We start from the raw sequence: 13,816 nt of genomic DNA, 5'->3' as shown, positions 1-13,816 counted from the left end.
ACCTTTTGTTTATTGAATGAAGAAGACAAAATATTTAAATTTAATATATATACAGTGGATTACAAAAAAAAGCATCAACTTTAAATTAAATTTACAGTATAAATTACAAGTTCCAGTATAATAAATTTATATTTATTTTAAAATTAAAGTTTAAAGCAATATTTTAAAAGTATTTATTTATTTAATTAATAGTAAAATTTGTAAAAATTACCTAATTTATAAAAAAGTAAAATTTTTTAACTAAGGTAGATACAGTAAAATAAATGGTAAAAATCAATTCTTTGAGTAAAAAATAGCTTAAATTTTAAGTACTATAAAAATTGGATTACTGATTATTGAGAAAATTAATTTTAAAAATCATAGACTTTTATAATAAATTATTAATTTTTTTTAGTAATTTACATGATTTTTAAAATTAATTTTCTCAATAATCAGTAATCCAATTTTTATAGTATTTGGAATCTTATTTTTTACTCAAAAAATTGAATTTTACCATTTATTTTACTGTATCAGCCTTAGTTAAAAAGTTAAAATTTTACTTTTTTACAAATTAAATGATTTTTACAAAATTTTACTATTAAATAAATAAATAAATGCTTTTAAAATATTGCTTCAAATCTTAACTTTAAATAAGTATAAATTTATTATACTGGAATTTGTAATTTATACTGTAAATTTAATTTAAAGTTGGTGCTTTTTTTTTTTTTTTTTTTATGTTTTAGGAGACATCAGCATAGCCGGTCACTGTAGCCTACATGGAGGGAGCACTACAACTAAAGTTGTGGAAATGCACTCCTACCGTTGAGCGATAGCTAACCAAGCACCTACTCTAATTATTTAGAAGTAACCAGATGTACATCCTCTCTACTCCCTATATACCACACTGGGAAGTTAAAGTTGGTGCTTTCTTTTTGTAATTTACTGTATATATATAAAGCTCTATACAAGCCAGCTTGCAAGTCAAAAGTACTTTAAAAATATATTAACTTGCGAGCCAGCTTGCAAGCCAATATATTTTTAAAGTATTTTTAGTTCACGAACTGACTCATATAGAGTTTATATATATATATATAATATATTTTATTTATATTATTTTTATTAATCCAATTATTTTTAATATAAACCTTTTATATAAATAAAGAAAAATATGAGACATTAGTAAAATATTTGCATTACAATTGGTCAAGTTAAAAAATAATGGAATAATTGATAATAATAATGTAATTATTAGCTAATTAAATTTTATTTTTCTAGTTCATATACATTATTATAAGCCAAAATATGTTTAACTTTGATTATTTTTATTTATATTGTAAATGTAATGCTGTGTTTCATTATAATATAAATCTTTTTTAAGCACATATTGAAAATGCTAAAGATAAGAATTTATGTGATTGTTTAAAAAAAATTATGCATATTTATATTTTTTATATTGTTAATTAGAAAATAAAAGACCTGCTTTTTTTTTGCAATTGATTTATTTAATTATATTCCTGATGAACTTCATATTTTTTTACAAATTTCTGATATATTTATTGTATAAAAAAAGTGTGAATATATTGCTATTATACAAAAGTAAAACTGAAACTGATATTAATAATAGCAACATTAATGATAGTGATATTAATAATATGTCATTAGATAGTAAAAAGGTATTATAAAATTTAATATAACAATATTATTTAAATATAATAATTTTTATTGAAAATTCATTTAGATTGACTATGTAAGTTTATGTAAAGAATTTTCTAATAACAATAATCAAAAAGATACCTTAGAGTCAGAAGAAGTTGGGTGAAAGTAATCAACAACACATTTTAAAATCAGAAAAAATAGATGGTAATCAACTAATCATTGCTTTTTTGAAAAAAAAGAAGATAACTTTGAAGAAATTGAATTTATTAAATTGAATACGAAGTATATGCTGATTTAATGACACTATTTGCAAAACATAAATTTAATAATGCAATAGGCAATATTGATAAGAGTCCTCTTCCAAAGTCCATTGAAGAAGAACACAAATATATGGATAACATGAACCTGCCAAATTTAAAGTTCGGAAAAACTTATATTGTGACTTATAATAATAAAGAATATTATCTTCACCATTTGTCTATAAAGAATTGTATACAAAATATTTTATTAATTTCTGATATAGCAGAAAATTTTGCATTTTCTTATGAAAATCTTAAGGCATTATTAAAGAAGCATGCCGTAATGATTTGGTAACATTTCGTCTGAATTCACTTCGATCAAGACCTCTATTGAAGCTCTCCGAAATGAAATGATCCAACATTATGCAATTGCCTAAAGGCTTCAGGTCGATTTTGATCAACTGAGTGTGGCCAATCATTCCTCTAGTAGTGAAAGTTCTTCTAGTCGATTATCTGATTCATCTCTTGAAGAAAATAGGAGCCGTTTTAAGCGAGTTTTTAATTCGAAAAAAGAAGTGGGGGATACTATGGATTATGCGTTTGAAATTATTAGACGTGAACTTCGTGAACTTACTGGGGAAGGGTACTGTGAAAGTTTTTATTATGGTGAAGGGATCCAAAATTTAACACAATAATGTATGAGGATGGGTAGATAATAAAGAATCACTAGTAGTTTAGATAATAATCTTAGTAGTGTAAATAATAATGCGGAGTAGTGAGAAGGAACCGCCATATTATGGTTTAGGGGCCGGCGCAATTCTTCCCTTTACTCCAATATCTCCTTTCTCACATATTACTTTACAAAGCTTTATTTCGAATTTTTTAAATGGGTGTATTTTAGAATATCTTATACTTCGAATTTTAATATTATAATTTGCCTCTTTACACTCTCATGACATAAATCACGAGATGATACTTTATTTTAATAGAAAGAAATCGCCAAGAATTAATCATTAGCACGAAAAACCATATATTGCATACAGCGCTAATTTAGTCCTTACAGCTTATTCCAAATATGTTCTATGTGAATGAGTCTTTTTCGCTTCCTCTAATTACTCACTTGATGTCTGTCTGCATAGTATCCTGAAATAGAATTTGTGTCAACTTCCTTGTGTAATCAGAGTATTTTCGTATTACAGACTTACGATTTTTCCATATCTAATCTCTTCAAATTCAAATAAACCTCATTTAGTTTATGTTTTCGAATACGTTTACCCAAATAAATAAACCTCATTTCGTAGTTTATATTTTCGAGTACGTTCACCCTTAGTGATTTACAATACAAGACGTAAAATGGATCTACTTCCTAAGTGCCTTCAAGAGTTAAATTATCCCTGGTAAATGTGCATTGTTTTCTTGTGACCACAACTTATATTTAACTTGCCCATTTTTTGATATAGATTTTTAGAAGAATAATGTCGAGAAGTTCTTAAATTTTCGGCTCAACACAGGTGATTTGAAAGATCCATATACAGAGCACTATCGCTATCAAAGTGAGCTGAATACTCTCAGCAAGTATTACACTAAAGAATCCGAAATCGGCAAGAAAGTGTTGAAATTGCAAAGAGATTTCAAGGTAATCATATCATTTTGTTTAGTTGCTTTGGCGTGGAATACACGGACTACTTTGCAGGTGGAATGCTTGCACGGACTACTTTGTGGGTGGAATGCTCTCAGGGGAAAGGGTGGAATGCTTGTCCGTAGTAGTTTTTGGGTGGAATGCTCATATGAACTACTTTGTGGGTGGAATGCTCGCAGGGGAAAAGGTGGAATGCTCCGTTCATAGTTGGTTCTGCGACAATTTAACGGATCCGTGTATAAAGCAAAGAAATTGACATTTGTTTCTCTTTTCTTATATAACAACCTTTTAAGGAGGAAATTCGGTAAAAAACTTCTGGAATCTACAAGACAATCCGAAATAATCAATAAAGAATCTGAATTGCAATGGATAGGTTGTCTTTACAAGAACTATCTCTAATGCTAATATTATTCTAACTCCTTATTTCTGATTTTCAGAAAGAAGGAATGATGGAATTTGAAAGCATAGGTCTACACCATCTTAAGGAGACCTCGTCCGTGGTGCAAGAAAAACAAATTACATCTTATAAACGGAATGCCTCCAAAATCGATGATGAAACAGTTCTACTATACAACCTGGTAATACATCAAACTCGTCTTTCATAAATTCTGTATCATATATTTTAATCTTTTCTCTTGTTGCGAAATATTAGCCTTGAAACGGAAGTTGAATGAGAAAGAAATGATCATAGATTCTGGCAATAATCCGTTTTATGTATCTGAGCATGGAAAGGATCCGAAGAATGCAACTAATCAGAAAATCGAGAAACAAAATTCTTCCTCGGAGTTGCCTTCTTCTGATGTAGGGCCCGAAGATAACGATGAAATAATGTTTGATTTCACACGTGTTGAAATGGAATTGCTACGGGAACAATCAAATTAGGTATGCCATATATAAAGTCTCTGGTGTTTTTATCTGCATATCTTAACAGTTTGCTTTTCGCTTTTAGTGGGAGGTCGGTACGCTCAATGTATCGCAAAGATTTAAAATCAGATATACTTGAGAAAGCGAAGACTTACGAATTAAAATGGAGTGACTTTCATGAGGTGCTGTAAGTATTTTGGATGTAATAATATATGGATAATGTATTATGCTAACGATTTCTATTTATGTTTGATAGAGCATTGTCTTCGATAATTGTTTTAAGATTGCCTTGTCCTTATCCCGCTCATATTTTCACTAGTCGGGAATGGCAGACGATTATTCATGAGAATCCTTACATTGTAGCTGATTCAGTGAAAAGTGCATTTTCACGTGATCACCCATTTATTCATCACAAGGCATCGCACCCTCTAAACGTGAAATACTATTTACCTGAGAGACAGGTTTTTTCGAGTGGGCAAAAACTTATTTGTCACGCATTATTTGTCATCTGTACTTTCACGTGCAACTGCATAATACCGTAATGGCGGCCCTGTAGGTGCTTTTTTTCACGGTTACGCAAGGGTAGTTAAATTTTATCTTCTTTACGGAATGCATCGGCTGACTCCTTGGAAGGCAAGACTCTTTTTTTGTCAAGTGATTCCGAAATTGGCCGAGCGGTTTCTCGAATTTTTAACATGTAAGTCTTATAACATGTATAAAACTGAGATCAGATCCGCCTTAACTTTTTTTTCATGTATAACAGGTGTAGTAGTGTTCCTGATGTTGCCCCAACCAAAACATCAGAGGATGAGCACTGTTTTAAATTGTTACACCCAATCATTTGACCACTATTTTTTACTAATTCGGTTGAATCGTGCGACAAGTGGTACTGCAACAAGGCCGGATTTTTCGTGCTTGGTCAACGAAATTCCTATTCTGAATTCAGAGATTAAGCCACCTGGATTTACACTTCTCCAACAACAAAAGATAGATTGAAGGTACAATTGCGAGGGCGTAAATCCATCAATCAGTTGTTAAGAACGAAAAGTGGTCCAGAATAAAACGTAATGTTAACAAATCAAGGTATGTATTCTGTAATCGATAAAGCTTGATTTCACTTCAATTAATTAAGTATATTAAACCATACCTGATCCCTTCAGGAGATTTGGTGGAATCATACGTTATGGATCTCAAATACGACGGACTTTACCAGTCATGGCCTTTTTTAACCAGCCGACTGGTTAAAGATAAAGCAACCATTCCTTTGTTGGAGTCAAACATTCGGCACTTTATGGCACTAGAGGTACATATATACCATATATTTCATTTTTCATTTTGCAATGAAATAATGATATATTTCATTTATATTTTGCATTGTTAGGGACGCATCAGTAAAATTGCCGAGAACTATAATTGTCAAACTTATCAAAGTGGCACAAGTACTCCGTCATTGCAAATACAATAATATATTCGGGACTTACCAAAAAAAGTTACTTAAATAGGTGTAGTTAGGTTAAATGTACAGGTATATTGTTCAAAATGATGGATTAATCGGTTTATCTTAAAATGTAATCTTTACGCATAATCATGTAATAATCAAAAAAATAGTAAATATAATACTTTGCGTTATTTAAATAAATCAGCATTTAAAGTTTTAAGTTTACTCAATAAGACCTAATCACGAAGATGCCCTGGAATAACTACATACGGTCTTTGCAATACTAAACATACCTAAGGGCAATCTGATTCTCTTCGCATAATTCTTTCTTGAGTTGATCTCGTGCTTGTTGTTTGATAAAATTATTGGGATCTCTATGGAAGAATTCGATATATTTTTCATGTTGAGGATCTTGTACTTCAATCGCAAAATTATGTCCTGGATAATATATATCAAGTTCTAATCCCTTAGGATGTTTAGGAATTTTCAAGAAATCTGGTCGGAATACCTGAAGGTGGTCCCAAATATTTAGAAACAATTTCACGACATAAATTTTCATATTTATTCCGACAAATTGGACACCAGGTATTTCGATCTTTAATAGCATTAAGCGTTGCATGCCATATATGTCCTTTAACACATTTCCATAATAAATCTGAATAGTTATTAAAATATGAGGTAGAGAGATTCCGGCTAAATGCAATTTGCTTGGCTTGATCAATATCACAAGCATATCGTCCAGAACAATGGGGACACCATGAATTTGCTTTTTAATATTACTAAGTGGTGCATTCCATTCATGACCTTTAGAACAACGCCACAATAATGCTGTCATGCAATTAATATATTTTTCGGAGACATTTTCCATTTCTACTATGTGCAATTCTTCTAGCATTTTCAAGAGTATGTTTAGCTACACTACGACAGTATGGACGGACACCAAGTATTATGATTTTTTACACTAGAGAAACAGGCATTCTACTCATGGCCTTTAGAGCAACGCCACTTTAAAGGAGTTATGTTATTAATATAATTATCAGAAAGACAAAATCCACCACACTCTTCAGCAATTGTGCAAGCAACATTCAAGGATAATTTTAATCGCATTGAGAATTAGTAGGTTTTACATATATGAATTCCTATTCAAAATCTGTATAAATTTGAATCCTATAATATTATAGTATATGTTGATAAAAATCCACTTTAAGTCTTTAAAACCACTAAAAACGCTATAAATCACTAAAATCTGCTATAATTTCACTATACCCGCAAAATGGTTAAAACTAATTACTATTCTTCACCACTTTTGTGGTGTATATAGTATGTTCCCCTTCTTTGCGAAGTATATATGACTTAACAAATGTTTACAATCCAACAACAAATATCGTCAATGGCTTACATGGATGATACACAATGGATTTCGGAATCAAAAGATAATTTAGAAGCCATCCTAGAAGTCGCTGATGACTTTTTAATTTCACTGATATTCAAGTGAACAAAATGAAATCAGAACTTTTACTGAAGATACATCAACCTCTTAATTATAACCTACAACTTAATTTTGGCAACCAACAAATTGCTATTAAACCTTTACGGCCATCACAATCTACACGAATATTAGGTGTTTGGTTCAATATGGATTGCTCCCGGCGTTTTGTGTTGATCAAATTAAAGAAGTTTTGAAGCTATCTTTATCAATGAAACACAAACGTTTAATTGACAAACAAGTCTTGTATATATACAACGGTCTCATCATCCCAAGGATCGAATTTTGATCGCAACTTACAGTACTTAATAAGTCCGAATCTACCGCTGTAATTGCAACACTAGGAAAATGTTTAAGAAAAAATTACATTTGGCTTTGTCGCTTTCAAATAATAATTATATCTATAACTTTCGAGATCTGTACGAGCTACAACTCCAAGCAAAAATTTCAAATTATAATTTGTAAATTAATGCTCAAGGCTGATTCGTATCCGAAAATTGCAACAGTTGCTATGGCTTTCTAGTTCACTTTATTTAATTCCTTTTCAGAATTTACATTCTATATTTAACCGTAATTTTCATTATCGAATGTTACTTTATCATTCACAGCAAAATAGAATTTTGGGAGGAAATATTGAAATTCATTCTATTCTCCCTCATTATTTATTCATGAAATGTTTAAAAACCTTAAAAAAAAGATCACTTATGTTTTAGAACAGCTTATAACTTTGGACGGAAAATCCATCCTTAATAGAATGGAAGGATTTAAAATATTGTCCCTTTACACATCTTATATCTCCCTCTTTAATACCTCTGTTTTTTGAATACTTGAAGCAAAATATTATTATTCCTAATTCTAGTCTTTTCGACCCGAATATCGTACTCTTTTAGCTCACAATTTTAAAGGAGTTTCTATTAATAACCCTTCGTTTGCTAATAACAACACAGTTTGGACAGTTTTTTGGATCGACAAATTCAACAAATCGTTTGCCGGCAAAAATATACACAAAGATGCTAAAAACAAGAAAATATATGTTCAACATTATCAGGTCGACCAACGAGTAGATATAGCTTATTTGAGTCTGTGCAATGGTTGCGCTCTTAATAACCACCAATCTGGTGATTGCAAATTTATTGTACCAAATAGAGATTTGGTTCTAATACCAATTCAATCTTACGTCGCACATCGAATCAGCCTCAAACAGCGCGTAACTTTAAAGATCTTTATCAACAAGCACAATTTTTATATTATTTCAGAAACAATTTTAAAGAATCTTGTTCCATGAGCTTAGGATTTGCACAAGCTTGTGACTCTTCACCAAAAGTTATATTTACTTCGGCTTGTCAACATTGGCCATCGTCCTACCGTGCTGAGTCTTTAGCTATTTTAGCTGCTTTAATCGTCTCTCCATCACAATATGATATTACGATTCAATAGATACGTGGGTTCAGTTTAATCCTTCAAACCATTCATCACATATACGAAGTACTGTATTTTCAAACAACAAAACAATTTGATTGTATGGAATCAAATTAATGAATTGTTCGTTGTCTTCAATTAAACGTATGTTTAATATATGTTGAAGCACATTCCGGCGATCCCTGGAATGAATTTATTGATAAAAAAGTTGCCGAAGTTCATAATAATAGTGATTCATCTATTATTACGTTTTTGACAAATAACATGGATAACATTAATTACGTATTGAAGTGGAATAATATTACAGTTGAACAATCACCAAGAAAATTCATATCCCAGTCTTCGAAGGTTAAAGGATTTGAAGAATTTTTTAATTTAGCGCGAAATACTAAATATCGACGTAATTGTATAGATTGGAAGATGACTTTTGATATATTATCAGGTTCCGAAGTACCTAACGATACCACCTTCAAATCATCTGGTGTTAAGGCGGACTCAAATTTCTCTTGCACTTATGGTCATGTGTTTATCACGTGAATATTCTTAGTGACATTTTACGCGATTCGCAACAAAATTGTTGCTAACATTAATAAGCTTCTAATAATAGGATCTCTTATTATAATATATCGTTTATTGATTATATTTGGATACTTCATCAACAACGTTTTTATTTAACGTTTATTGACTTTATTAAAGGCTTCGTTCCTTTATCGTTGGTACAATTTTTAACATCTCAATCTTTTAAGGCTGGGGATATTTATGACATTGTTGCTGAATTAAATGGTTTCGTTTACGAAATGTGATGGAAAAATATGGAAACCTCGGGGTGAGCTTCAGCTTACACTTGAAAAAAGATTTTCCATTAGTAAAAAGAAAAAAATGGATTCTCGTTTGTCTAATAATAATAATAATTTTATTTTTACTAATAATTTTACTCTTTCTAACTATTTGAAGATTTATTACCTATATGCAGATTATTATTCTGAAAATGATTATATTATTATTTAAATTTAAAATAATAAAGATAAAGATACATATTAGTAAATTTGATAATTTTAAGAATAATGCAAAATTTAATAATAATAGTATAATACAATATGGTAATTAAGCTTCATAATTGAAACAAAACTTTTGAATTCTTTCATATTAAAATTTATAAATTCTATGCAAAATCGGAGACCCGGATTTATTTCGATATTGATAACGGAAAAAATTCCGATTTTATTCCGATAAAAAATTACCAATTATAGTAAGAAACTAGCCAGCTTACATCTTAATGCAGGCCAACCTAGGTTGCGCTAGTGACACGACAATAATTTTAGCCAAACCCGATTGAAATGAAGTTTTTTACAAATTCTATCACGATATAATATGCAATAATGATTGGCTAGTTGTCATGTGTCGAATAAAATTGAAAAAATCATAAAAATTCCGTTATTCCATAATATACAGAAAAAATTCCGATTTATTCATTTATTATAAAAATGCCGGGTCTCTGCGGCTGCCATTGTTTCTGAAGTCACATGATTCTGATCACCTATCACCTATAAAACCTTGATCTGATATCTGTTTGATCTGTTTGTACTGTTGCTTCCCCTTTATCTTCCCTTCGATTTTTAATAATGAATGTGGCACAGCAAGCGGACCTCAAATTTCGCTGGGTTTCAAATTCTTGGTAATAACAATAATTACAACAATAACAACAATAATTATTGTGATGGCGTAACACCAATACATTTTATATTTTAAATATCTCAATATCTCAGTTTCTTAAAGCGTAAATTCATTTCTTCTTGCAAACTTTATCTCGCAATGTACCGTCTTCTTCGCTATTCTTTTACACCGAAAAAAGTTCCTTTTCCCACTTCTCAGCAGCTTATCTTATCGTCTTATACTATTAAAGGCAAGCTGGGCTGCTCTACTTACTTGCCCACCTTGCCCACCTCTCGGCGGCTTATCTCTACTTCTTCTACTAATGGTACGGATCAAGTTTCCGACATGTTAGATGAGTTCTTGGAAAATTGTGTGTATAAAGACAAACGATCAGCATTCAAGTTGCTTCGCGAAGTCGAAAAAAAGAATTTCAACCTTGAAATTGCGAAAAAAGACAAGGATCACGAAATTGAACTTGCGAAAAAAGATAATGAATTGGCTGTTGCCGCAATCAAGACGGTGAGTAGTACTTGAAATTTTTTGCAGCAATAAAGAGAGTTTTCATTCGTAACATTCATATTATCTTAGGGTCATTTAAATCTCAATTATCTCAGATTAAAAGGAGCTGTACATCTTAGGGGTGTCTTTGGTTAGTAAAAATTTACTTACTTTCACTATGAATATTTTATTGACTTCTATAATTAATCTCCAGAACAATGGGAGTTGTTTAACTTGGGTAGCATTGAAGGAAACCGAGGGACCAAGTGGACCAAGTATTTCAGCACACATAAAAATGTATTAGAAGTTTTTAAGAACTTTTGGCCGAATCCAAACGAAATCGATACTAACCGCGTTGTAACAGAGATGAAGAGCTTTTATAAATGGTTATCTGAAAGGATCCACAATGCACATGCATTTGGGGACTATGTAGAATGGCGTCGTAATACATTAACACCTGTGCAAAACAAAGTGGCGGAATACATGTGTAGAGAGCTTAACATTGATTATCGTATAATTGAAGCTTCTGAATCTTTTGGAGAAGAGATTGTGTTGACCACTGGTGAGGTTACTCAAACAAATACTAATAATATTGGCGACTTGGCTCAATTTGTTCCTTAATGATTTATATTTGTATTTTGTACATCAATTGATCTATTAATCGTTCTTTAACATTTGCAATAAAAATTTAATAATAAACAAGAATTTAACAACCAGAAGTTTCATAAGTTTAAAAGATTTTGTCTGATATTATATTGAGTAGAAACAACAGAATGAACAGATAAATAGTAATTGCGTGATTGCAAAAGTTATCAATGATCCGAAGTTATCTAATAATTTTTCCTAATTGCCAAGATGTCCCTAGGAACTTAACCGAATATATCATCAAATGGTTTGCTGGAGTAAGTAGGTATCATAACAGACTTTATCCAGCGTCATGTCTTAGGCACTCAGCTCGTTTAGCAAATATTGGAGAGGTATCGGATGGATTGTAATACATCAATAATAGGTAATACTAAGTATTACTACATGATCTCCGGAGAGAATCAAGGCTCCATCAAGCAAAGCCCGGAGAAAAATTCCCCGAGCGTTAATATTTCTATCTATTTCTATATCACAATTCTTGCATTTGTACATTTTTAATCCTTCAATCTTCTGAATATTTCCACACCAACTACATGTCTTTGATGTGTAAGCTTCATTTTGAATTATCACATAGATTCCTTTCTCTTCTGCTTTTGAAATCAAACGTTGCTGGAATTTGTAATGAGACCAACAAAGCATCTTTCTAACTTATTTCCTTCTTATCTTTCGTGCTTTTCTGTTTCACCATATCTGAAACCTCAAAAGGGGGAATAATAATTACATCAAATCATCAGTTAAGAATTTGATTGTTTTTCAATGAATCTCATTCTGCAATTGTTTGATCTTTTTTCACATATGAGAGATAGCATTGTTGACACGTAATGCTTTCTTTCCTTTCGTTTTGAGGTTGAAGATGCTAGTTTGTCTTTTTTTGATATAAGATCATCCATATGTTTACATAAACAAAAGATACGTCCTATATCATATTCTCCTATTTTACCTGCACCTTTTGTTGGGGAATATCATGTGAATGGAGTACGAACTCCTGGATCAATTGAAACAACACGAACTCCCGCTTGTGTTTCGCAGAAAAGTTTTTGTGTCTCATAAACCCATGCGAGTTTCCACTCATTTGTTTGACGAAAATAAGTAAACTTGCTATCGCAAGAAATCTTATGAGGAATAGGCCATTTATTATTTTTACGCTTTTTTTCAAAATGCAAAGTCCATAAAGCACGTTTGTTACTGTTTAACATTGTGATAGGCTTGTAGCGATGTGAAGAATGTTCATACATTAATGGTGTATGCAGATAAGTTACATAAAAACGGTAGATGAAAAATTTTGAGCACGAATGGTAACAGTTTGTTGTAGGTCTTTACGAGTCCGAAATGATAAAGAACTAACAGATTCACTTTGTGCATGTTGGATATTTCGCTTAATAACCTCATTTCTAGCAGTTAACGCCTCATCAATTGCTTCATCAGTTATATTTGCAGGAGAAACATTAAATGTTCTGCGTAGTTACATTCCTAAACAAACCACAGCTCTCAAGAATTTTCTCTCACCCCAAATAGCTGAATTGATAAGTTTCTTATCATTTACTTTGTCAACATTTATTCCAGCTTGGATATCGATATCACTAAATAAAGAAAGTTTTTGTTGGTGACTCATAGGATTTACGTATTTCTTTTTTTAGATGCCATCTTCCTTTGTAAAATAACACCTTTTACTCCACTTTACTACAGAACTATAAGCAAACCTCGCTAATCCCATCCAACGTTTCAATAATTGTTTCTGAGAATGATTGGGGTACACCTTGACTTGTAGTGTACGATTGAGAGTTACTTCTGAGCGTTTTCGTTTAGTGCGTGCCCTTATTGCACTGGCTTTCATCTTCCTGCTTACTTCGCCTGTTTTGACGTTCTCGTCGATGTAGGGCAGCTCTTTTTCCTTGCATTCGACAGATAAAGACAGTGTGATCGCAAGGATATCCTAGGAAAGTTTATGTTCATCGGAGGTCGTATCGTTGAAGAGTACCACGAGTTTTGTAGTGTGAAGGGAGAGCACATACTGGATGAGGTCGAAGGCGAACCGGCAGGGTCAGTCACGATGGGTAACCACAATTTCAGAGACCATTCCGTGATTTGTCCGTTCCAATAAGGTCTTAATCCCCGGTCGTTTGAAGTTGACACCCGAGCCGATATCAACGTACGATGAGTTCATAGGTTGGAAATCAGGTGCTGAGGATGTTTCTGCTGTTCAAGGTCTTCTTTTTGCTTGGCACTAGAGACTCGAGTGTAGAGGAAACCTTTTTTGGCGGTGGTGGTGGAGGTGGGTGGTCTCAACATTTTGTGAAGTC

The 13,816-nt window shown here is 31.8% G+C and overlaps 9 protein-coding genes across 9 annotated transcripts; 7 read left to right on the top strand and 2 right to left on the bottom strand.

Annotated features, from left to right (window-relative positions):
* Nucleotides 1-1,878: 1,878 nt before the first annotated feature.
* On the top strand, nucleotides 1,879-2,301 carry OCT59_013090 (uncharacterized protein). Its single transcript, XM_066140592.1, has one exon. It carries the CDS (start codon nucleotides 1,933-1,935, stop codon nucleotides 2,227-2,229), a length of 297 nt encoding a protein of 98 aa, XP_066001466.1. The 5' UTR covers nucleotides 1,879-1,932; the 3' UTR covers nucleotides 2,230-2,301.
* An 828-nt stretch (nucleotides 2,302-3,129) lies between these two features.
* OCT59_013089 (uncharacterized protein) lies at nucleotides 3,130-3,973 on the top strand (the record flags this gene model as incomplete). Its single annotated transcript, XM_066140591.1, has 6 exons — nucleotides 3,130-3,188; nucleotides 3,256-3,271; nucleotides 3,335-3,359; nucleotides 3,501-3,510; nucleotides 3,807-3,886; nucleotides 3,951-3,973. The coding sequence occupies 6 exons, from the start codon at nucleotides 3,130-3,132 to the stop codon at nucleotides 3,971-3,973; spliced, it is 213 nt and encodes a 70-aa protein (XP_066001465.1).
* Nucleotides 3,974-4,397: 424 nt separating this feature from the next.
* On the top strand, nucleotides 4,398-5,373 carry OCT59_013088 (uncharacterized protein; the record flags this gene model as incomplete). The annotated part of the gene is made up of 4 exons (XM_066140590.1): nucleotides 4,398-4,564; nucleotides 4,634-4,755; nucleotides 4,934-5,074; nucleotides 5,141-5,373. 4 exons carry the CDS (start codon nucleotides 4,398-4,400, stop codon nucleotides 5,371-5,373), a joined length of 663 nt encoding a protein of 220 aa, XP_066001464.1.
* A 71-nt stretch (nucleotides 5,374-5,444) lies between these two features.
* OCT59_013087 (uncharacterized protein) lies at nucleotides 5,445-5,842 on the top strand (the record flags this gene model as incomplete). Its single annotated transcript, XM_066140589.1, has 3 exons — nucleotides 5,445-5,460; nucleotides 5,538-5,680; nucleotides 5,759-5,842. 3 exons carry the CDS (start codon nucleotides 5,445-5,447, stop codon nucleotides 5,840-5,842), a joined length of 243 nt encoding a protein of 80 aa, XP_066001463.1.
* Nucleotides 5,843-8,389: 2,547 nt separating this feature from the next.
* OCT59_013086 (uncharacterized protein) lies at nucleotides 8,390-8,738 on the top strand (the record flags this gene model as incomplete). The annotated part of the gene is made up of 2 exons (XM_066140588.1): nucleotides 8,390-8,419; nucleotides 8,496-8,738. 2 exons carry the CDS (start codon nucleotides 8,390-8,392, stop codon nucleotides 8,736-8,738), a joined length of 273 nt encoding a protein of 90 aa, XP_066001462.1.
* A 246-nt stretch (nucleotides 8,739-8,984) lies between these two features.
* OCT59_013085 (uncharacterized protein) lies at nucleotides 8,985-9,777 on the top strand (the record flags this gene model as incomplete). The annotated part of the gene is made up of 2 exons (XM_066140587.1): nucleotides 8,985-9,253; nucleotides 9,328-9,777. 2 exons carry the CDS (start codon nucleotides 8,985-8,987, stop codon nucleotides 9,521-9,523), a joined length of 465 nt encoding a protein of 154 aa, XP_066001461.1. The 3' UTR covers nucleotides 9,524-9,777.
* Nucleotides 9,778-10,342: 565 nt separating this feature from the next.
* Nucleotides 10,343-11,588, top strand: OCT59_013084 (uncharacterized protein; the record flags this gene model as incomplete). The annotated part of the gene is made up of 4 exons (XM_025315967.2): nucleotides 10,343-10,395; nucleotides 10,487-10,892; nucleotides 10,962-11,022; nucleotides 11,086-11,588. 4 exons carry the CDS (start codon nucleotides 10,343-10,345, stop codon nucleotides 11,490-11,492), a joined length of 927 nt encoding a protein of 308 aa, XP_025181589.1. The 3' UTR covers nucleotides 11,493-11,588.
* Nucleotides 11,589-12,478: 890 nt separating this feature from the next.
* OCT59_013083 (uncharacterized protein) lies at nucleotides 12,479-12,712 on the bottom strand (the record flags this gene model as incomplete). The annotated part of the gene is made up of 1 exon (XM_066140586.1): nucleotides 12,479-12,712. One exon carries the CDS (start codon nucleotides 12,710-12,712, stop codon nucleotides 12,479-12,481), a length of 234 nt encoding a protein of 77 aa, XP_066001460.1.
* A 59-nt stretch (nucleotides 12,713-12,771) lies between these two features.
* Nucleotides 12,772-13,350, bottom strand: OCT59_013082 (uncharacterized protein; the record flags this gene model as incomplete). The annotated part of the gene is made up of 3 exons (XM_025325357.2): nucleotides 12,772-12,932; nucleotides 13,023-13,096; nucleotides 13,181-13,350. The coding sequence occupies 3 exons, from the start codon at nucleotides 13,348-13,350 to the stop codon at nucleotides 12,772-12,774; spliced, it is 405 nt and encodes a 134-aa protein (XP_025181588.2).
* Nucleotides 13,351-13,816: the final 466 nt, after the last annotated feature.

This window comes from Rhizophagus irregularis, chromosome 20 (assembly GCF_026210795.1).
Source record: "Rhizophagus irregularis chromosome 20, complete sequence".
Taxonomy (NCBI): domain Eukaryota; kingdom Fungi; phylum Glomeromycota; class Glomeromycetes; order Glomerales; family Glomeraceae; genus Rhizophagus; species Rhizophagus irregularis.
The sequence above is the reverse complement of the archived record's forward strand: the minus strand, read 5'-3'. Positions and strand labels throughout refer to the sequence as shown.